Raw genomic sequence first — 24,602 nt, forward strand, 5'->3', positions numbered from 1 at the left:
TATAGAAGGCTTCGGAAGAACAAATGTTTTATTAACAAGGGGAACAAAATTGGAAATTATTGATGCATTATACTCCCCTATGTCTCAAAGAAATTTGCTAAGTTTTAACGATATTCGACAAAAATGGATACCATATTGAGACAGTTAGTGAAGGAAATAATGAATTCCTTCAAATCACGAGTATAAGTCAAGGCAATAAACTTATTATGGAGAAATTACCTACATTCTCCACTGGTTTGTACTATACAAAAATCAATACAATTGAATCACATGCTGTAGTAAACCAGAAGTTTAATGATGACTTCAAAATTTGGCATGACCAGTTAGGCCATCCTGGTTCAATAATAATGCGAAAAATAATCGAAAATTCATGTGGACACTCATTGAAGAGCTAGTAGATTCTTCATAATAATTTTTCATGTGCTGCTTGCTCAATAGGCAAGTTAATACTCCGGCCATCACCAGCTAAAATAAATTTCAAATCAATTACTTTTCTAGAACGTATACAAGGGGATATATGTGGACCAATTCATCCCCCGTGTGGACCATTTAGATATTTCATGGTTTTAATAGATGCATCAACTAGATGGTCACACGTATCATTGTTATCAACTCGCAACCTGGCGTTTGCGAGACTACTTGCTCGATTAAGACTATTCGTCTTGATAACGCTGGTGAATTCACATCCCAGGCCTTTAATGAGTATTTCATGTCAATTGGGATTAGTGTTGAACATCCTGTAGCACATGTTTACACACAAAATGGTCTTGCGGAATAGTTAATTAAACGTTTACAATTGATTGCTAGACCATTACTTATGAAATCTAAGCTCCCAATTTCTGCTTGGGGGCATGCTATATTACATGCAACAGCACTAATTCGCATCAGGCCAACAAGTCATCAAAAGTTCTCCCCATCACAATTGGTTTTTGGTTAGGAACCAAATATATCCCATTTGAGAATATTTGGATGTGCAGTATATATATGTTTCAATTGCTCCACCACAACACACTAAAATGGGACCTTAAAGAAGACTAGAGATATATGTTGTATATGAATCTCCATCGATAATTAAGTACTTAGAGCCAATGACAGGAGATTTATTTACGACTCGTTTTGCAGACTGCCATTTTGATAAATCAGTTTTTCCAACATTAGGGGGAGAAAACAAACAGCTGGAAAAGGAAATTAGTAATGAATTTTCATTATCTCACTTAGATCCTCGTACTAAACAATGTGAATTGGAAGTCCAAAAGATAATTCATTTACAAAACTTAGCAAATCAATTGCCAGACTCATTTACTGGCCCAAAGAAAGTGACAAAGTCACATATACCAGCTGAAAATGCTCCGATTAAGATTGATGTCCCAGAAGGACAAGCCCAAGTTGCAAATGATTCTAAAGCACGCCTGAAGCGTGGTAGACCCATCGGTTTCAAAGATAAAAATCCCTGGAAAAGAAAAGGAGCAACAATTGATAATGGCCAGATCGAGGAAGCTATTAATTTTGAAGGATCTCCAGAAAAGACCTTAGACATGATGGAAATTCAGGTACCTGACAATGAAGAAATTTCAACAAATTTAACATGTCTGGAATTACATGGAACCTAAACCAAATCGACGTCGATGATGTTTTTGCATGCAATGTGGCATTAGATGTCATGAATGATGACGAGGATCATGAGCCAAAATCCATTGATGAATGTTGACAAAGAAGCGATTGGCCAAAATGGAAAGAAGCAATTGAAACTGAATTGAAATCTCTCGAAAAAAGAGAAGTATTCGGACCTGTACACTAGTACATAATTGAGTTTATGTAATACGTTTTAGTAACACTTTTTGAAATGCAAAATTATTAGATTTATAAGTAGCACTTTGGTAACATTTTTTTAGAATGTAACACTCAATGTAACACTTTTATCATAAGTAACATTATAAAGTAACACTTTTGAAATAGGTAACATTTTAGGGTAACACTAAACTTTTTTTTTTTTTTTTTTTTTTTTTTTTGAAAAATATGGTAACACTAAGTCACTAACCTTATTTCTATATCACCCCTAGTAACAAATGACATTTTTGTCCTTTCTTTTTCTTTTTTCTCTGTTTTGGTTTCAGTTTTCCCTTTTTACTTAATGTCTTCTTCTCTCTCCTCTAAGGTGAGGCAAAACAAGCTGCGAAGGAAGAGGACGGAGCAGCTGGAGGACCCACGTCACAGTCAATAGCACCAGCGAGATGGACCAACAAAAGAGCGGCGTCAACTACAGAAAGCACGCCACTTTTAACAATAGAAAGCTGTGAGTTTTCTTTGATATTTGATTTCGCATTGTCAATATTTTCAATCTCGGGTGTTTTTGGTGCTTATTTCAATGCAGGGGTAAAATTTTAGGGTTTTTAAAGATTAAGTAATTTTGATTATCGATTAGTGTTTTGTTATTCATTCTGATTTCCGCTATTACTTGAATTTCACCCTTTTTCTTCGAATTTTCTTCTTTCTATTACAATTTTGTGAATTGTTGTTCTATTCTTGGGTATATGATGGTTTTGATGAAAATAGTTGTTTTAAATAGGCATTTGATTGAGTTAATTAATTCCAAATTGTAGTAATTTATTTCTCTTATACGTTTATTTCTTCTCTAAGGCGAAACTTCTTGGGTTTTTATTGTTTTGTCAGTGTGGGGGCCATATATAGCAATGGGCCTGGTGATCGAGGTAGAGATGCTCGCATTTCGAGCAGAAATCAACAACATCTTAAGGGAATTGTTATAGGTTTTTAAAAAAGGTTTGTCAATGGCGGACATAACTATGGGTGGAGCAGAGTTGTCCGCATTTGAGGTAGAAATGAACCAGCCTTTTAGTCTCATTATCAGTTCTTTTTAATCAACCAAGGAGTTCTTCAATAGCTCACCTCCAACTCTTCTGATTTATTTCAGTACCTTTATCTCTGATATTTAAAGATTTATTTTATTGAAACCTGAATTTCAATCATATTATATTGATTTATTCTTTCTAATTATACGAAGTATGATTTTTTGTTTATTCTGATCAATAAATTTTGAAAGTCATTCATCACAACACCCCCCCCCCCCCCCAATGTGGGTGATCTTGATTTTGAATTAGTGAGAATTTTGGGAGACAATTGGTCAAAGTTTTAATTAAAATTATTAGATAAATATGGTTGGACATATTGTTGGGTTCAAATTCAATTTTGGATTTTTTTTTTTATTTTTTTATTTACTGATGTTGTTTTTGGTTGGATACAAGTAGTGAAGTTAACCATGACAACTGTAATGTTAGACTGTTTTGATGCAATTCGTGTAGAATTCTCTGATCTAAATGCAATTTCTTTTTTAGAATATAATTAGAACAAGCTAAGTCAAGTGAAACTGTTTTCAAGTGAAAATGTTTCGTAGTGAAGAGGTCTTTAAGGGGAATTGAGATTAATCATCTGAATGCATTAGTACATCTCATAGGATGCTCTTTGAGAGGTGGCAGAACACTGATATTTCTTCCACCACATAGACTTTTGAAAAATGTCATAGATATTGGGAGTGACCTACTAAAAAGCCAAAGACAAACAAGTTACATATGCTAGATATCATAGAAATAAATAGCAGTTATCTCATGAAATTTGTAAAACCACAAAAAGAAACTTGAAAATAGATAACATCAGGAGAGTGTAGCTGAATAAGCTCAACGATAGCTTGCATCCTCTTATGCACCTCTAAGTTTTCTCTGAACTACACATTGTATGTAAGGATCTTTATCACACCTGAATTTCAGAATTTTCAGCAATTTCCTTGGAACTGAACTGCTTGTTTTCGCCTTTCCAAGCCATTTTCAAAATCCAATAAGCAAGATACAATAGATCCCAAAATGAATTATTTCTATGAAGGACTTGAATTATAAGAACTATAGAGAGCCTGAATCTTACAACAATGAATAGGAACAGCAAATAAGTGACTGGTAAATAAAATAGCTTTGGAATAGAAGACAGCAAAATTTAGCACTTTTAAATGAATCAATAATGTCCATGGGAGTACTTGGTAATCTGAATTGTGTTGTTTCACAATTAGATTAAAAAAAATTGATCGTGGACATTAAAAATTTCAAAGAAGAAATTTAAATGAGTTTCAAAGCATCCTACAAAATTCACACTAACCTTCAATTGGGTGTTACTTGAGGTTAATTATGTACTAGTGTCTTTTCTTTTTAGTTTACATTTGATTTTTCTATATATCGTTCTCTTTTATATTCTTAGATTTTGTGATGTGAGTGCCCCGTGCTTTTTAGTCGATTAGAGGTTCTAAACATATCAGCAAACCGTTTGAGTGATGCTTGTGGAATTTACCTGTCCACCATATTGTATAACTGCAAAGGTGAAAATTTTCTTTTTTTATATGTTCTGATTTGGTTTCAGTAATTCCATGAAATACTCAAATCAATTCTCTTGGTCTTACTATGTAGGACTTTATAGTCTGAACTCTGAATATTGAACAATGTTCGATCAAGTCCAGAACAATTCAGATAGTTGCTGGTACTGCATCATCTATCATGCTCAAGGGATTGACAACTCAATATATAGTCCGCAACAGTTTTAAGGTACACTGCATTCTTCTCTCTGTGATTATTGACTATAAGCCTGGTAAATTGTAAATTTAACATCTCATAATGAACTTCAGAATAGGACTTGGTTCTAATACTCTCCCTTGTTTCTGGTGTGTATTTATAAATGAAGTTATGCTCGCCCATGACAATGACTTAGTTGTATGTCTAAGTATGCTATTCAACATTCAATTTGATGACAATTATTAGCACAACACACATGTCAGTTATCATTGGCATATCTTTTTACTTGTTTTATAAGTCATTAAGTAGCTTGCATATGAAAACATATACCTTAAGAACCACTCATGAAGTCTACACTTCTAGTGAACATGTGTAGCAAGTATCATCTCAGTCTGTTTCTATTGAAGGCAAAAACAGTACCACAAGTTTATTTTTAAGAAGAGATTTTTTTTTTCTTCGCGTTATTCAGATCCAAACTTTAGAATGATCAGAGGAAAGGGTTGTTATAAGCTGTAATATTGTCTATTCTTCCAACTTATAAGCTGTAGTATTAAGTTGTTTCCTTATAGCTGAATTAATGCAGAGAGAAGTAAATTCTTGCCCACTTCTTCATAGCAAGTATATGTCCTTAGGTTTTGATGCTTGCTTGATGCTACTGCTGCTGGTGTTGCCTGTTGCTGTTGGTCGGCTTATGTGCTGCTGATGTTCAGCTTCCGAGTTGCTGCTGTTCTGTTTCCGAGCTGCTGATGTTTTGTTTTCGAGCTGCTATTGTTTTGCACATTGTAATTTTTTATTTATTTGTTGTAATTGTAATATTACAAGCATTTATTAATAATATTATCTATGTTTTATATATGTATATATGATGGTTTTTCTATCAATATTACTTTTTTTTTTCTTTTCTAGGCATAAAGGGCACCAGTTCAAGGGAAGAACTTGTGCCCTTTATTGACATTAAGGGCACCATTTTGGCCCTTGAACCGGTGGCCAAAACCTCTGTCATGGGCAACCCCCAAAAAGGCACCGGTTCAAAACCGAAGCCCTAAGCCGGTTTTGAACTAGTGCCCATTACACTTTCTACTAGTGAATAATAATAAATGTTACCAATAAATTAACAAGGTGCTACCTTACTTTGCAAAAAGTGATACATAATGTCGAATATAGTGATACTATATGTCAAAAGATGATTGAAAAGTGTTACCTAATAATCAACAAGGTGTTATATTAGTTCGTAAAAGTGCTACACAATGTCAGATAGTGTAAATATATGATTAAAAGTGTTACTAAAGATACATAAGAAATAAAAAGTAACACTTTAAAAATGATACTTATACTATTAAAAATTGTTACATAAGAGGGTTTATAGTAACACTTCTAAAAGTGTTACCATACGTAACCCAAAGTGTTACATAAGACCTTAGGTAACATGGGCGGATGTATCACCCACTAAAATGTTACCTATTGTCTATAATAACACTTTTACCACTTTATGTAACACTTTTTGGGTGTTACTTAAGGTTAGTTATATACTAGTGGTAGTCTGTACACCTGAAGGTGTGATACCAGTGAGATATTGGGTCTTTGTACGAAAGAGAAATGAAAATGGTGATATTGTAAGATATAAGGCCCGATTAGTTGCACAAGGATTCTCACAAAGACCTGGTATTGATTATGAGGAGACATACTCTCCTGTGGTGGATGCAACTACTTTTAGATTTCTAATCAGTCTGGCAATAAGAGAAGGACTTGATTTATGCTTGATGGATGTAGTCACAACTTACTTATATGGCCCACTGGATAATGACATTTATATGAAACTCCCAGAAGGATTTAAACTGCCAAAAGCAGTAAATTCAGGTTCTCAATAACAATACTCAATCAAATTGAATAGATCTCTATATGGGTTGAAACAATCAGGGCGCATGTGGTAAAATCGTCTCAGTGAGTATTTGTTGAGAGAGGGGTATAAGAATGACCCTATATGCCCATGTATTTTTATAAAGAGATTTGTATCATGATATGTCATAATTGCAGTATATGTTGATAACTTAAATATTATTGGAACTCCTGAAGAGATTTCAATGACAGTAGAGTGCTTAAAGAAAGAATTTGAAATGAAAGATCTCGGAAAAACTAAGTTTTGCTTAGGGTTACAATTGAACACCTAAAGAATGGAATCCTTGTGCACCAGTCAATATACATAGAAAAGGTTCTTAAAAGATTTTCTTTAGATACAATATATCCACTGAGTAACCCTATGGTTGTTAGAGCACTTGATGTAGAAAAAGATCCCTTCCGACCTCGGGAGAATGACGAGGAAATTCTTGGTCCTGAAATACCATATTTAAGTGCAATAGGGGCATTAATGTATCTTGCTAGTCATACACGACCCGACATATCATTTTCAGTAGATTTGTTAGCAAGATTTAGCTCATGCCGCACCTGAAGGCATTGGAATGGGGTTAAGCATGTACTTCGTTACCTTCAAGGTACGAAAGATATGGGTTTGTTTTTCTCTAATTTATCCAAAGAAGGTTTGATTGGTTTTGCATGCAGATGCAAGGTACATGTCTGATCCTCATAATGCTAGATCACAAACTGGATATGTGTTTATGTGTGGAGGTAATTCTATTTTTTGGCGTTCTATGAAACAAACAATTGCTGCTACTTCTTCTAACCATGCAGAAATTTTGGCAATCCATGAGGCTAGTCATGAATGTGTATGGTTAAGGTCTGTAATTCAACATATACAGAAGATTGAGGCATAAACTCCGAGAAAGAAGTTCCAACAACTTTATATGAGGATAATGCAGCATGCATCGCCCAGCTTAAGGAAGGGTATATCAAAGATGATAGAACAAAGCATATTTTACCAAAATTCTTCTACACTCATGATCTCCATAAGAATGGCGATATAAAAGTCCTTAAGATCCGCTCGAGTGAAAACTTGGCAGATTTATTTACTAAGGCGCTCCCAACAGCCACATTCAAAAAGTTAACTTACGACATTGGATTGCGTCGTCTTAAAGATCTCAAGTGATGTAGTTATGAGGGGGAGTTAATGCGCGCTGCACTCTTTTTTCCTTAACCATGGTTTTTCCCACTGGGTTTTCCTGGTAAGGTTTTTAACGAAGCAGCATCTTATGCGCATTATAATGTGTTCTTTTGTACCGGTTTTCTAGTAAATTTTAATTATTGTTTTATTTAATATATAGTCATCCAAGGGGAAGTGTTATAAAATATCTAAATATGGATGACTATTATCCCATGTACAACCTAGAACATTCTAGAGTTGGGTATTTGATCTTATCCTATGATAGAACCCTAGGTAATATACATGTATATATATCCCGTACTAGATGGAATAATATACAGAATGTAACAAAATTTCCCTCATCTCTCTATATTTTCTCTTCCATATTTAACAATTTTCAAATTATTAGTTTTTTCTTATAATTTTTTGGGTTTTTACAAAATTCACAATTACAAATATATAATGTCAAACTAGTGCATTATTAGAAACCATGAAAACTGATGATGCATGCCATATAATTTTATTATTATGATTTATTATAATACAAAAATAAACAAAAATGTGCAATAATATGATTAATACTAATATATGTACACAATAATACAATATGTAGAGCATAGTATGGAGTACAAATTGATAGGAAATGAAGGGGGCAAATATACCTTGTATTAATACGAAGAGGAATATGAGAGCCGATAAATGTGAAAATTGCTGAGCCATTTTACGTAAGTTCGGTGCATATATTTTTAAAAAATATAAAGAAAAAAAAAGTACTCCGTATAATGTATTGAGAATATGTCTTCTTTAAACGTAATATAACTTATATAGTTCTTTTCAGGGTGTAAATATGTCGAATAATAAATGTCGTGTATAATAGGAAATGAAAGATATTTCAAAATCACCAAATAAAACTACTGTAGCTTATCAATTACATTCACATACGAGTAGAATTATATATTTATTAGCCAAGGATATCCGATTTAATGTTATCAATGCCACAAATCAATAACATGATACTAAAACAGACGGCAAGAATGACACGTGTCACTTCTTGGTGTTGTTTATTTTCCTCCAAAACTTTTTTCTTTTTTTTTTATCCACTTTCTTCCAAAAAATATTCACTTCTTTATATAACTGTGATTCACTTTCTTAAAAACATATTCACTAAATCATATAATTTTGATTCACTTTCTAAAAAAATATTCACATCTTTCTCATATCTTTTATTGTATAAGATATTGTTCAATAAGATATTATATTAAGAAAAAATCAATTTGAATGTAATGCAATCTTTCACTCCCAAATTCAGTCTAACTATTACTTAGTGATAATTAACCATACATTATTATTTTAAACAAAATCATAATTTAAAATTTAAAATTAAAATATATACATAAGACGTATGGGTACAAACTTAAAATTTCTATTGAAATAATGTACAGAATATGAATGCCTTATTGTATACTCCCTTTGTTTTTATTTTTTAAATGCATCAGTTTGACAACTGGCACATTTAAGACGTAATTTTGACCATTAATATATTTAATTATTTATTAGTAAAAATTGTAACAAAATTATATTATGAAAGTAGACATTGTGACGAATCTAACGATATATCATATAATAGCCTTATTTATTTTATAATAGCAAAAAACTTAAGTCAAACAATGACATGTGAATAGTGCAAAAGTCAAACTGATACATTTATAAAAAAAACGGAGGGAGTATTTTATAAAGAGAAAAAAACTTATAAAAAAATAAAAAATTAAACTACATATTATTATAAATCTTGTAATATTTGGTAAAGTCGTGCATTGCACGGGATTTAAGCTAGTATCTCCACTATATCCTATTTAATGTTATATACTACTCCCTCAGTCCCTCTTTCTATATAATTTGTTTTACGAAGTTATTAAGAAAATGATAATAGTATGGGAGTAGGTAGATATACAGATAATTACGGAGTATGAATTTTTGCTTTAGGTGTAGGTAAATATTTTGGTAAATATTTACAAACTTATAGAAGTAGGTAATTACGAGGGAAAATGTGTAAGAAAAAAAATTATTTCAATTTAGTAAATTATTGAAACGTAACAAACAAAGAAAATTGCTACAAATTATTCTGTTTTTCTAATGCAGCTTAATAACAAAGATGTATCATATAAAGAATTGAGCAAGTGGGCTACCTGTAGTCTCTAACAAGAATGCCTCGCTTGAAGTGTGCTATACAATAGAGAAGCAACAGGCAGAACAGAATGGCAGTCAGAGGACAGCAGAACCCAAGCCGACCATGAAGCGGAGAACGAAGACAGTCAGGGCACAAGACTGCAGAATAGATCAGAATTTTGACCATAAGCAGCTTTCAAATCAGTCCAGCATGCCTCGATTCAAGTGTGCTATACTGTAGAGAAACAACAGGCAAAACAGAATGGTAGTCAGAGGACAGCAGAACCCAAGCCGACCATGAAGTGGAGAACGTAGGCACAAGACTGCAGAATAGATCAAAATTTTGACCATAAGCAGCTTTCAAATCAGTCCAGCGGCAAACTAATCATACCACATATCCAACTCTAATCAGATTCCAACCAGATCAGAGATAGCTTGAGAGTAAGTGCAAAGCTAAGATCTAACAAGACCAGCTCCAAGGTTGCAAGCATAGAGGACCACTGGTCTACTAAATGTAGCAGCTCCTGCATTTTTCCTCTGCATATCATCGCCGACCACAGAACATCCAAGAAATAATTTCTTGACATAAGAGCAGAATAAGTACAGAGCTTTAATCCTAGGAGCTAACAGCAAGTGGGGGCATCTGACAACCTGTAACTAATCCTGAGAAAGCAAGCCAAACCTCCTTTACAAGAGTGGACATCCACAATTCATGATTTGGTGTCTGACCAGCAGCAAAAATAAACAGAGATAAATAGCAGCCACAGCACAGAATGAAGAGTAACACCCAAGAAGAAAAACCAGGACCCAAAGCTGATAAGACCAACATCGCAAGTTTTTTGTCAACTGACAGGCCTTAAGGCAACATTATAAATCCACTAATTATGGTCAGAATGCAATCAGGATCAAGGAGATGAGCAAGCAAATAGGAATAAGCAGCATAAAAGCCACTAACAGTCATCAGGGTAGACTTCCAAAAACCACTTTTTTTCCTTAAATTCATGTTCTTCATTCTTTCCTGACTGATTCTCATTCTGAGGTTCCGTTTATTAAGACTGTATTTACATTTTTTGTTTCAAAAAATTATCTAGATTGAACAACAATTAACATTAACAACATTACTCACAATTCATCAACACTTAAACATCAAAATCAAACCAAACGATCAGAGATTCAATGCTTTAAAACCACTCTGCTGCAAAAATAATTAACGTAGAAATCTGAAAGTTTCCTGATTGATTTTATACGGAGTATAATGAAAACCTTAAACTATGCAAAAGCAAAGCAAAAAGAAGATCACAAGAAAAGAATTTGAAAGAAAGGGTGAGTTTTGTGAAGCAAACCATGCACAAAACCACAAGAAGAGGTTTGAGATGGGTTTGTTGTTGTGTACGAGTTAAATATATTAGAATGCAAAATAGTTTTAAAGAGCCTTTTGTGGAGAAACCACTGATTTAATTAATGTTGGAGTATACAAAATACTTGTATAATTAGTTTTGTATACTTGTATAGTTTTAGTAGCATAAGTATAGTAGTATACTAGTATAGGTTTAGTAGAATATAAATAATGTAATACCGTAATATTTTTGGATGCAACTTTTCATTCTACCAAAATAATATACTGACTTTCTCTCTCTTCCTCTCTTCTTCTCTTCCATTGTTTAAGCTCCATTAATGGCTACCCTTTCTCTCTTCTCATTTCTTCCACCTTGAACTCCCAAATTTAACAATTAAACGCTAAGAATTCAATTCATTATGAATTTTCAACCCTTTCTCTTTTACTTTCTTCTTGCTTTAATTTTTTTATTAGCTTCAATGAAATTGCATTCTTTAAGTCATCATGTTCTTTTGGACTTATTTTTTATTCCGCTTAGTTTAGTTTATTGGTCTATTTTAGTTCAGTTTACTCACTTTAGCATAAAATAACAGAGCCTAAGTAAGATTAGGGACATGATATTATTAACTAAACCTAAGAATAATTTCACTGGAATGGGTCTTAAGTGACTAAAGTTAGTTGTGTACTACTCCTTGCATTCTATTCCCTATGTTCCTATCTTTATTGCCGCATTTAACTTTTCACGATCTCTAAGAAGCGGCTTAAAACGTATATATATCTTTATTTTCATAGACGTAAAAACTATATAAATACGATATTAATAAAATATAAAATGGAATTAGTGTAACAAAATCTCATGTGACTATATTATATCTTATATTATATCTTATAGATTAATGGTAATTTATAGTTAAAGTTTTCAAAGTTGGACCCAAAAATGACAATGAGGCGAAAATAAAGGGACAGAGGGAGTAGTTTTTATCCTGTTAGGATCTTTCACAATTTCAAATGTGATATTGTTGTTATGCCTTGTTTCTTTGGACTTATTTTCAAATCATTTCAATCGTTGTTGTTGTTTTATTATTTATAATTAAGTATTTTTTTTATTGAATATTGTTTGAATAAGGTGAATAGAATAATGTCTACGTTGTGAGCGATTTCCACAGGAATTGCCCGAATTTCTTTTTTTTTGTTGGTTTACATTAAAACCGTTTATTAGTGATTTTATCTTGGGTAAAACCCTTAATGGAATTAGTGGTTTTACCTTTATTAATTGCTAATTAGCTGATTTATGCTCCTAAAAATGTCAATACTTTTTTGCTTATGTGTACAACACGGTAGATTGAGAAACTTGGAAAAATGAGACATAATAAAGAAGTTTTGATATCTTTGAGCACAAGGTTATCAGAATAGAATTGGATCGTCGGATCATACAATCCTACTTACAAGTGAAAAAAAAATCATACATTATGCTACAATTTGACTAAATTATGTATTTCAATTGATTATGTTCAAGGTAGTCAAAATAACTAATAAATTATACATTATGTTCAAGGTAGTCAAAATAACTAATAAGGTTTAACTATGATTAATGTCAAGTAGTGATCGATTGAAAAAATTATGTGAATCTCTTTGAATTGTACATGTTTACTTAGTAACTTTGATTGAATATTTGAACCAAAATTGCATATGAACAATAAAGTACTTAATTAAAAAAAGTGCTATATGTTAAAATTACTTACTTCTCAAATGTATTCAAATGTAGAATCTGATTGTAGGATTGTAATAGCACAAGATCGTATCAAGATCCTACCCTTTATAATTATTATCCAAGAAGGATTGTACGATTATGCATATCTTAAGATCTTACTTACAATCCACATTAATTTTCCGTTTTTGTATCATAGAATCATGAAATCGTAGGATTGAATTGGGATTTTAATAACCATGTTTGAGCATTTTTTTATGGAAATGGCTCCTAAGAATCTAAGATGTTGGTTCTCAACGGAGCTTCTTTGTAAAAATAAAACCCCAGCCAAAATGTGTAAACTAAAGACATGGGACATTGGTAATAGACGTGACAGATGATGATAGGATCCGGCCCTATTGACTACATGGCCATGTGTGACCCTTGTGGGCTTGTCTTCGAAGTTGGTTAGTTGGTCCAACTTTAGGTTCCTGGCCATAGAACATAAAACAATGCGATTTCTGGTCACATTTATGACAAAGAATGTGAAATAGATTAGCTCAGTGTGCCATGTCCTTTTCATCTCAATATATTGACTTTAACATTAGCCTACTTATAATTTTAATTTTTTCAAATTTAATTGTCATTAAGTTAAAATTATAGCATCTTTATACAGTTTCATAGTATATAAAACCTTAGTCATCTCCTCTCTATTTTTTTCTCTTTAGGGCTATTTAAAATAAGTATTTCATAGGTTAGAAATAGTCAAATTTCTCCGAAAATTTGGCTATTTTTGACCCTTTCTCTTAAATTTCTGTATGTTTTTGTTATTGAATTCAATAAAACTATACTTTTTGAAAGTAGTAAGTATCTCTATACTGGGTTTGAGTGTAGTAAGTGCCCTTATAGTGGGTTTTGTTTCAATTTTGATTTTACAATTTAGTATGGTACAAGTTGTTTCATGGGTAAAGATTTGTGCGGGATTGAAAAAGAGGTTAATCCTTTAATTACAATAAAATGAATCAGATGAAAATTTTCTTCACGACTACAACAGATCGATGGACGACATAGACCCCCTCGCCGAAAAAGGCTGTAAATCATAGCGATATAAAAGAGGGTATGAAGAATGTACTATTTGCAACAATGATCATAACTCTGTTGAAAAGATGTTTTTATTTGATTCGATTGTCATGTATTTATTAGATTTAAATCTCTTTGTAAATGTATGATTTTTACTTATGAATAAATTTTTATTAAAAAAATAAAAATTATAGCATCTTTTGTTTTGTTTTGTTTTGTTTTTTTTTTAGTGCAACCCTTTGACTTTTAAACTATTTATATACTTCACTTTAACTAGTTTTGATGATTTTTAGTCCAAGAAAAATACAGTCATGTGGATTTTTTTAGATTTGTCTCGATTATTACTTTATTAATACTCCCTCCGTCCCCTTTTGATATGTCTATTACTCAAAAAACACGGTAATTAAGGAGAATGAATTGAATAGTGGAATATTGTATAGAAAAGATAACAGTAGAGAATATTGTATGGGAATAGTAAAAAGTAGAGAATACTGTATGGGAAAGATAAAAAGTAAGTAATGATTTTTTGGGTATATGTGTATTTTGTATGAGAAAGACAAAAAAATTAAGTAATGAGTATGTGTTATTTTCAGAAACAGACACATCATTTTGGGACACTAAAAAAGAAAACAGGTAAATAAAAAAGGGAAAGAGTGAATACAATTTTTTAAAAATTTTAATTGACATAGTGCTTCGTACGAGCTTTTATCTAGTAATAAAGATATGAGTGCCTAATAATTATTAGAAAGGTGTAGGGGCAATATTTTACAACTACTCTATTGATTTCTTCTTTGACCTACGCAGCATATCCTTTTTTTCATCTTTCATATTCTCCCAACACAACCCAAATTTGGATGAATCTTCTCAAATGTACTGTTTAAAGATAAGAAATGTCCTGAACGTTTAAAGGTTTAAAAAGGTTATGAGCATCTTCTTCACCTTCATTATAGTCTTGGTTTTATACCTTTTTTTTTTGTTCAATTTTAGTGTTGATATAATTGGCTAAGTATTTAAGATACTCTTCTCAGTTGTTTGCTAATTATCACCCCTTTCTCCGACGAGGTTAACTTTTTCCTTCTTTTTCTTTAGGGTTTTCATTTGAGTAGTCGTTGGAATAATCATTGATGCTAGTGATATACCTAATAGAATGTATAGTATTTGTGTGTGTGGTTATTTGAATTGGGTTGGGTGGGCGGCAATTTAGGGTGTTTGTTTTAAGCACATAAGCTTAGTGGTGGTGCACTGATGTCTTGCTCGGTGGTTATGGGTATTGTAACCCAAGTAGTTGGAATGTAGTTATACTAGTGTATTTAGAAGGTGAGACAATTATGGATTATTTTTATTCAATTACTTTTTTTTGGGTATTGAATATTGACTAAGATTAAATACATGTTTTTTTGGAAAAATAAATTTTCTAACTTTGATTAGTGAAAAAATCATAGAAGATTAAATTTGTTCTTCAAAAAAAAAAAAAAAAAAAATTAATTATAAATTATAACCACAGTCATTTATTATATTCAAGATATTGGAGCGCTAGCCCCATGGCGCCTATTAGCAAGATTGAAAATGGCAAATGATGTGTAACAAACCTAAGAGAATTTAAAGTTTCCTAAGGTTTTCTTTCAAGGCCTTTGCGACATTTTCTTCATTCTCACACTGTTCTTTTTTTTTCACCTCGTTTTATCTTGAATATCATCAACTTTCTTTTTCTCACTCTCTTCGGCCTCAATTAGCTCTTTCGCTTTATCTAAAATGACAATATAATCTAACTTCTTTTATTAGTGAAAATTTAAATATTTTATTCATCATACCTCTCGCCAATTTATTAGCTTCAATTTCTTTCGTTGTCTTAGTGATAAAACATTCAAGAAAATATTTCAATATCGGTTTAATTTGTGGTTTGTTTAAACCTATAGTATAGGAAACAACAACATCATGTAACACATCTTTTTTGTACTCACATGTGGAATTGAAAATATTGAAATATACTCAAATATAAAATCATATTATGGATGTTAATATAGTGGGTTCAAATTAACAAAAAAACTTTCAATTGAATATATATAAATTTATACATATAAATCATTAAAAAAAAATATGAATACACTAAGCTAATAACTTTCAAAACAAAAATAATTAAGTTTGAAACATACGTCACGATTATAATTACACATTTATTTTGAAAGTTATTAAAAAAGTGTATATTTTATTCTCATATGATTAAGACAGTGTAATTTTGGTGTTTTTATATATAATATATATGTACTAAATTTAATCTTGTGCAATACATTAGTATTACAGTCAGTGGCGTCACCAGGATTTTCGAAGTGAGGGTTCGAAACTTCGGAAATTTAAAATCGTAATTAACAAAGGAATAAAAATATAATAATTAAATATTCAGTACATAAATGAATAAATGATAAATTCAATAATCAATATGACAATATCAAATTATCAATGAAATAGAATATCAGAAATAAAATAATAAATCATTATAAATTAAATAGAAATTATACTATTATACGACATTACGGCTCAAATACTCATTACTCAAATATACAGTCACAACTCACAAGCAGTCAAGCAAAACTTCAATTTCTGGAGGATTTTTCCCCAAATCGGCTAATCAAAACCACTACTCAGTATTTAATCAGCTAACCATATTTAAAAAATCATTTGGGACTAATAAATTATGAAGACTAATTAAAACTATCGTAATTAAAGATTTACAGTCAATTAGTAAACGAAATCCAGAAGGCAGAAAACGAAATAGCAAATGAAATCCAGAAGGCAGAAAACGAAATAGCATATGAAATTCAACAATGTGACAAAAAAAAAAAAATCCCCAAATTGAGAACTTGAGAAGTAAATAAGCAAATTATAACCAATCTTCACTAAACTAGCAATATTTCAAATTCATGTAAATCAAATTCCTTAATGCTAATATACAATTATTACTATTTACGATAAAATCTTGCCTGAATTCATAAAAACTTGCTCTGATTAGTTAAATGATCAACAAGAGAGGCTTAGCTAAGAGGACGGAAGATGAAGGAGTACCAGTCATTAAAGCTTCTTCGAGGTTCTGACTCTCGAATCGCTTCAGAACAACATACTTGCTAGTCTCAGCAACCAAATCAGCCACAACTGCAATATCAAAGCACATAAACATACATAAAATCAATCAAACTAGAAAACCTAGAAAATTCCAGACAAAAAGCGGAAAAATCAATTGAAACTCATTGAATTATAAACAAATAAATTCATATTTAACCTCGTTGGGAGACAAAATTTGTAATGTATATTAGCATATGAATTTAAAGTATTCAACGATTTAGCAAAAAAAATCCCCAAATTGAGAAGTAAATTACATTTGCAAAAAAAAATCCCCAAATTCACTTACCTACATACACGGCTGTAACGGTGGGTCTGCTGGCTGCTGCACCGTGTTCTGCTGCGCCGGGAAGAGAAGGAGGAAGAAGTTAGGGTTTTGCAATTTGGGGGAATGAGGAAGAGGAAAGCTGGGAAGGTAAGCTCAGGAAACAAAAAAAAAAAAAAAAGTGTGAGTTATGGGTTTTGAACCCACAAACTCTTGTGTGATGGGAGGTAAAAATAACCACTGGGCTACAGCTTTACTTGTTGCCATATAATACACAAATATTCTATTTAAACCTATTTTGATTTTTTTTTTTTTTAAAAAAAAAGTTTTTATTTTTATTCAAAAAATCAGTGGGTTCAATGAACCCACTTGAACCCACCCTAGTTCCGCCCCTGCTAACATGGATGGCCATTTCTTTCACTATAGTGTATGTTTCTGTCTCCTATTGGCTATTACATGAGTAATATTTGTTTCAAAGTATTGCTTATATTTCTATATAACTTACACAGGTCAATCTCATGTATGAGGATGGTCGCCCTGTTGAAGGGAAAGATGTCGAAAGAAAAGTGCTCGATAGAGTGCAAGAAACATATGATACTGAGTTGGCTGGCAAATATTTCGCCCACGTACGATGGTGAAAAGAGTCTGTTCACCATTGGGGCACTTCCTGGAAAAAAGTTGGAGTTTATAGTTGCACTAGAAGATGTGACTTCGGCTAGGTAAAATGTGATAAATTGTTGTAACTTATTTCTTATGATTTTTAGTAAAAAAAATGCAACTTACTATATACAGAGTATTATATAATTTTGTCAGTCAAACAATAGTGGAAATTATAAAATGATTTAATAGTTAACAAGGCAAACTGATCTATTAAACAAGATGGCAAGAAAATTATTACCACTCTAGTATTTCCTCTGTTTCAAAAATATGAGCGTCATTTTGATCAAGACTTAATTTTAAAATACGAGTTTAATAGATTAAAATATTATATGAGTGGAGTTCATTAAGGAATAAAGATCATAGAAAATAAATAGGGGTGTTATTTTATTAAAAATTAAGGAAAATAAGAATAAAGAATTATTATTAATTTTAAAAATAATAGAAATGAAGACCATGTTGGAAGAGAGATTTAATAATTAAAAAATAACAGAGAAATGTCCAAAGAAAAGGGATATACATTAAAAAAAAAAAAAAAAAAAAAAAAAAAGGGCTAATTTATGAAAATTATGCATTTTTTTTTAAACAAGCAGAACATCTCTAACATTGGATCCAATGGAAGTGGTATATGTACCAAGTTAATCATCTTGATTGGTTGATTTAATTTTTTATAATAATCACCGTCAATTGTTTAAATACATTACTTTGTCATGTGTATATATCTCATAATATTTAAACTTTGTCATGTGTATATATGTCATAGTATATCTAATAAAATTTCAACTTTATCATAGTATATATCTCATAAGATTTCAAGTTTGTCGCACACGCATGAGTGGAAATCTACTATATAACTATGATTTAATTATTTATCATATGATAAATAAACTATGATTCTCAGATTAATTAATAATAAATAATTATAACTAACTTAAATTATTAATTAATTATTTAATAACTATCAAGGTATTTTATCAAGTTGAGTCATGTTCGGATCTTTATCAAGGTATTTGATCAGGTAGGATCTTGTTCGAGTTATTCCATTTAATTTGTGGATCTAGCTAAAATCATTAATTTTATATTTTATTATTGTTGTAATAAGAACTATCAATTCGGTTTATGAGTGTGGCTACAGCTGAAGATGAACAAATTAATTATTGCTTTACTATTCTAAACTAAAATACTAATCCTTTTAGCAAACCGTGATTATTTCAGTAAAGCAAGAAATAAACGAATCTAAACCGAACTGAAGAATTAGATTCGTTTCCGCATTTTAATTATTTCAGTTTCAGTAAAGCAATTGTACTTAGATTCGTTTCCGCATTGTGAAATGAGAACCATTGTATTTAAAAGAAAAGACAAGAAGTAAAATATTAATGTCCTGAAATATATATTGAGTCAGATTTAACAAGATTCTACCTGAAAGTAATTCATTACAGAGGAAGTGATATTTGGTGAAAATACTTAAATTTAAGTTTTTTATAAACAACTTCTATAAAATAAAGTTAGATTAATTAAGTTCAGCAAATATGAATTAAGTTTAGTAAAAGAAAAAATACAAATCCAAATAATAATTCTTGTGTATAGCCATTCACATGGTGTTGCCACATTTGATTATAGAAGTAACTATTATTTATGAACTAGTTTGCACGAATAGGATACAATTGAGTTTTTAATTGTTTCAAAGATTTTTTTTAAGTATAATAAAATCAATTGACATGTAATTATGTGTTACACCCAAAAATAAGATTTTTGACTTTTTCATTGACTTTTCTTAACTTTAACCAAGCATATTGGGTCTTAGAGTCAGTAGAAGGCTTCCGGGCTGAACTGGTAAAGATATAACGAAAACTGGGCTAGTATTATCCAAAAGCCAAATATTAGAAACCGGTTTGGAGCCAAAGTGATAATTTATTTTGAAGAGAATTAGCGCCAAGAAGCATAACTGCATAACAGTTATGGGAGTCAGCCATAACCGCTCCAATCTGCCTATAAATAGAAGAGTGAAGATCGAAAGAAGGACATCAGCAAATCAATTAACAATAAGCATTTCATTTCTTTTAAGCTTTCTTCTTAGCTTTCTTAGTTTCCCTTGGCTTAGTAGCCAAGCGATAATTTAATTTTCTCTTAGCATGTATTAAAGATCATTCGTCTTTTCTAATTGTATAATCATGGAGGTAACATCTCCTTCAACTTATACAATTGTAGACCTGACTCTATCCTTTAATTAATGAATTGCACTTGTATCTTTTGTCATTTTTTCATCTACTCGTTTCTTTAAGCAATCTAACTTGTTTTACTTTCTTTGGGAAAGCTTCCTTATTGTTTATGTTGTTACGTTAGCAAGGTTATCAATCTTTGAAACGGGTAACTCAAGGGGCAGCCCCCTAACACTCTAGAACAAGATAGAGTATTTAACTTGTTGGAAAAGAACAATATTTGCCTCAATAAGTTTTTTGGCGACCACAGTAGGAGATTTCAAAACTAATCCATTTAATGTTAATTTGGAAGTTTCTCCCATGGCTCCTAAGCATTCAGCACGTAAAGAAAACACTCTAGAAGATGTTAATTCATCTGAACTCAATCCTGAGACTATATTAGAGGATTACCAAGATCCCGAAAATCAACTACCAACTGAACACATTGCACACTCTTTTGAACAATTCGAACCTCGTGCTCAAAGGCAAGACGAATTGATTTTATAAGGAGTGGAAGGCCACTCTTCCACCAGAAACTTACTCAATACAATCTACACAAAATATGTGGACATTATAAAGAGTCTGATGGAAGATCTAAAAGAAATCAATAAAGAGAAGATTGATAACTACTATCGTGTCATGGTAGAAGAAACCGCTAGAGTGGTAACTGTCGAGTTAAGCAACTTTGACTCTACTACCCAACAAGCAGTTACCAGACAAGTGGATAGGATTATTCTGGATATTAATGATACTCTAAACACTACTAACGTGGCTTTATCAAAAAGTTTAGCAATCAAAATAGTTACAAGGCTTGAACCTTTAGTGGAAAGAAATAACCACCAACTCAATGAGAAATTGATGAATATTCTAATCGCTTTAGGTAGTGGGATTACTGAAGTAAATTAAAGAGAGAATATCCCTCTAAGATACCCTAGGGTAGAAAATATACTAGATCTCATGCAAATCAGCCCCCTCTGTCAGTTCCAAGAAGTATTCCTCCTATTGGTTCTGATGAGAGGTATCGGGGTCAAGGGAGAGTTATTGGTTTAGGGCCAAGTTATGAGTCAAGCTATAACCATAATGGCCAGAATCAATCTTCTTCGTCTTTGCCCCCACCGATTACCACACACTCATTCACTTCTTCAATGGGTAACATGCCTCCTTTGGGAGTAGACATTGGTGTTAGTTATGCCAACTATGGTATTGGAAACTTACCAGATACAGCATGCCATACACAAGCTGCTGCATCTGCATAGAGGATTCACGCTCAACTCATTGGTATGAATGGTCACCAATCCCCACACAACCTGGGAATTATAACCAACAACCATATGGGTATACAAACTCTGGCCACCCTACACAAGGTTCCTTATGGAATCAGGGTTAAGCTAGTAGTATATATGGTGAAAAATATCCAGAGATGCCCCAACCCAATCCTAATACCTTAGGAGGGACAAGTGCTGGATATAGGAGTTTCCATAATCCTCAAAGGAATCAACATAATCCTTTTCATATGCAAGATACACCTTTTTAGCCTAACGGATCAATGTAAGGTTAACCTCCACAAATGGGAAAGGAACCTCAGCTTAGGAGGTGGAGGAGATGATCCAAAGCGCCATGGGTCAGAATGGTGGATATGCTAGAAAAGGAACTTACAGCCATACCCAAAATGGATTGATAGGATGTATCCATTCCTAAGAGGATTTAAAGTTCCTGGATTTTCCCCTCTACTATGGCGATAGTATTATGTTTGCTTAGGAACACTTAGTTAGATTTAATTGTCAATGCAGAGCGGCGACAAAAAATGAATTCCTTAAGGATATAATGTTTTCCAATTCTCTTAATAGCACTGCTTTATCTTGGTTTACTCACTTACCACCTAACTCAATTCAAAATTGGCAGGATATGCAAACACAATACAATTCCTTCGCCATTTCACTAAAGTTGAGGAGGGTTCAATATAGGTGATTTGGCTAAGATAATGCAGGAAAAGGGAGAACTAGTAGGGGATTACATTCATAGATTTAAGAATGCTAAGATTAGATGTTAAACATACTCGAGTAAGAGTTCGTGTCTATTGTCTAAACAGGTTTAAGCTTCCCCCTTCAAGAAGAAGTTTGATGGACAATATTTACCTGTTTTTGTTGCACTGTCTAGTGCTGTGATGGCTTATGAAAGGTGTCTAGAGGAAAATTCTAGATCTAAACATCATTATTATGCTAGTTGAACTAAAGAATGTGATCAGGAAGAAGACATGTATGAGGCAGCAATAGCTGAATTTGTGCATGGTTCATTTAAGTGTCCACCCTTAACTAACAAGAAGCTCACTTATAAGAAAGACTTAAAATCTGATCAAAAGAGGAAATATACCTTTGATATTAGGAGGTGTGATGAAATCTTTGATTGGTTATTGAGTCACAAATAGATTAAGTTAGCAGGGAGACACAAAAGTAGAAGTCCTGAAGAGGTTAAAGGAAAGAACTACTGTAAATTGTTAAGGCAGTAGAAGGACTTAAGAATCTAATAGAGGATTTAAACACGTTGTTATATGTTCAAAACCTTATCAACAAATTTGTAACACTCGACTAACCTAAAAAATAGTAAAGAGGCAGTCAAGGATCGATCCACGAGGAATGGAGGGTCAATCACTATAGTCTATGTGTTAAGCTACCTCGAAGGGAGTGTATGAGTGTGTGCTCAAGTAAACTAATCAAACAAAGCAAATAATAGAGGAAAAATCAATAATAAAGATGCTAGGGATTAGGCTCCACATGTAATCATGATAGTAGTGCCAAATTGGGGGTGAATCGAAGCAATAGGCGTTACAAGGACTAATGACAATTGCATTCAACGAGTTCAAAAGGCTATCTAGACTAATTGTCAAGCTAAGTTTCAACTATGGATGACAAATTAGTAGAATCACAACTCAAACAAGTTGAAAATTAACAATCTCAAATCAAGTGGTCATGTCATGAAGATCATCAATGCAATTAAGTTTAGAACTCTAGGTTGATCAATGCGTGTCCGTGTCTGACACGCGTGTCGACTCGGACACTCCTGCCAAGTGGTGTGTCCGTGCAACGCAGGTAGTGGTACGCCCTTATCTCTCTTTATGCTTTAATCATCTTTAAAGTTAATTTCCTTAAGAAAATAAGTGTTACGAGTACAAAAGTAAATGGTCAAAATTTGGTTAAAGGACCCTCGTCACAATCTAAGTGCGATAAAAGGACCTTTTGTGTCACCTTTTTTTTTCTTTTTTTTTTTTTTTTTTTTTTTTTAAAAAAAAGAACCTTTAAAACAAAAAGACCTACTTAAAAGGATCTTTTTAACAAATTTTCCTAATAATAAAGATATATCTTCTCGGGAATGCCCTAGTTGATCTTTTTTATTGACACACTTTTTTCATCTATATTGCCAACTCATCATGTTTTTTATTTAACACTTGATGAGTCAGATTGAAGCCAATACAACTGTTGCATAACTCTTGAGTACTTCGTTTAAGTACTCCATATCATGAACACCATTGAAGCTTCCTGTATTGAAGCTTCCTCCACCCACCTTAACCAACACCACCATTTCCATCCACCATCTTCACTGTGCCCATTGTCTTCACCGCAAAACCATCTCGACGACTCCAACGGCTTCACTGCCAAACTAACGAAAACCTTGTGTATAAAGGATTAAATTAAGGGCATGGTTAATCCTAAAGGGTAGGGATAACCATGTCCTCCATTGAAGCAATTTTCTTTGCTTTTTCACGAAGATATGTTAAAAATGGTGGAGATTGGGAAAGAATTTTAAGGAAGGAGGAAGGAGTACTTCAATGAAGCAAATGACGTTTCTCTTGTTAAGTCTATTTGGTAGGTATATATTAAGTGAGTTATTATTTTCCGATGTCGATGATATCTCATACTCTAACATTTCGTGATATGACATAGTTATCATGCCAGTCATGACAAAAGTACAATCTTATCCACTTTAAAGTGAAAAATTTGTTTTAAATACCCTTTAATATGTGTTTTTTTTATTGAATTCCCTCTATCTTCTCTATTGTAGAATTTTCTAATCCAAAGTGGTAAAAAAATAAGGACGCCGAACAATATGGGCAATTTTAAAATACTCCGTAGAATGTCAAAGAAAGTGATTTGGAGTGCATGTGGATCATCTTGATAAAGCCTAGCTAGCCCATATCTGTTTATGCCACAACCCATTGTTGCGTAGCCCGAAACATTACACACACACGCCTCACAAGAGTCCCTATTAGAAGCCCATTTATAACATAGCTGTTTTTTTTTTTTTTTTTCCCAAGTTAGAACATAGCAAAATCTCATACATCGTGAAAAAGTGCAAAGTTCAGATTTTGAGATTTATACTAATAAGGGGATTGATTAGTTGGATCTTTTGGAATGAGTTGGACCATCCATTTTATTATTTGGTTCGACTTTTTAAGTATGAAATCTCATACTAAGAGACAAAAGGTTTCTACGATGTCTTATGCCC

General features: G+C 32.3%; 2 protein-coding genes and 1 long non-coding RNA gene across 4 annotated transcripts; all 3 read left to right on the forward strand.

The window, feature by feature from the left end:
* Positions 1 to 1,088: 1,088 nt before the first annotated feature.
* Positions 1,089 to 1,610, forward strand: LOC110725086. The gene has a single exon (XM_021904556.1). The coding sequence runs from the start codon at positions 1,089 to 1,091 to the stop codon at positions 1,608 to 1,610; it is 522 nt and encodes a 173-aa protein (XP_021760248.1).
* Positions 1,611 to 1,990: 380 nt separating this feature from the next.
* Positions 1,991 to 5,369, forward strand: LOC110725252. Of its 2 annotated transcripts, XR_002512149.1 has the most exons (5): positions 1,991 to 2,293; positions 2,671 to 2,831; positions 4,258 to 4,375; positions 4,464 to 4,598; positions 5,135 to 5,369. It is a non-coding gene; the product is annotated as an uncharacterized LOC110725252 (long non-coding RNA). The 2 variants fall into 2 exon arrangements; XR_002512148.1 differs by lacking the exon at positions 4,258 to 4,375 and having other exon boundaries at positions 1,996 to 2,293.
* A 647-nt stretch (positions 5,370 to 6,016) lies between these two features.
* LOC110725087 lies at positions 6,017 to 7,333 on the forward strand. Its single transcript, XM_021904557.1, has 5 exons — positions 6,017 to 6,422; positions 6,600 to 6,652; positions 6,757 to 6,932; positions 7,014 to 7,069; positions 7,122 to 7,333. Exons 1-5 carry the CDS (start codon positions 6,017 to 6,019, stop codon positions 7,331 to 7,333), a joined length of 903 nt encoding a protein of 300 aa, XP_021760249.1.
* Positions 7,334 to 24,602: the final 17,269 nt, after the last annotated feature.

This window comes from Chenopodium quinoa, unplaced genomic scaffold (assembly GCF_001683475.1).
Source record: "Chenopodium quinoa cultivar QQ74 unplaced genomic scaffold, ASM168347v1, whole genome shotgun sequence".
Lineage (NCBI taxonomy): Eukaryota > Viridiplantae > Streptophyta > Magnoliopsida > Caryophyllales > Amaranthaceae > Chenopodium > Chenopodium quinoa.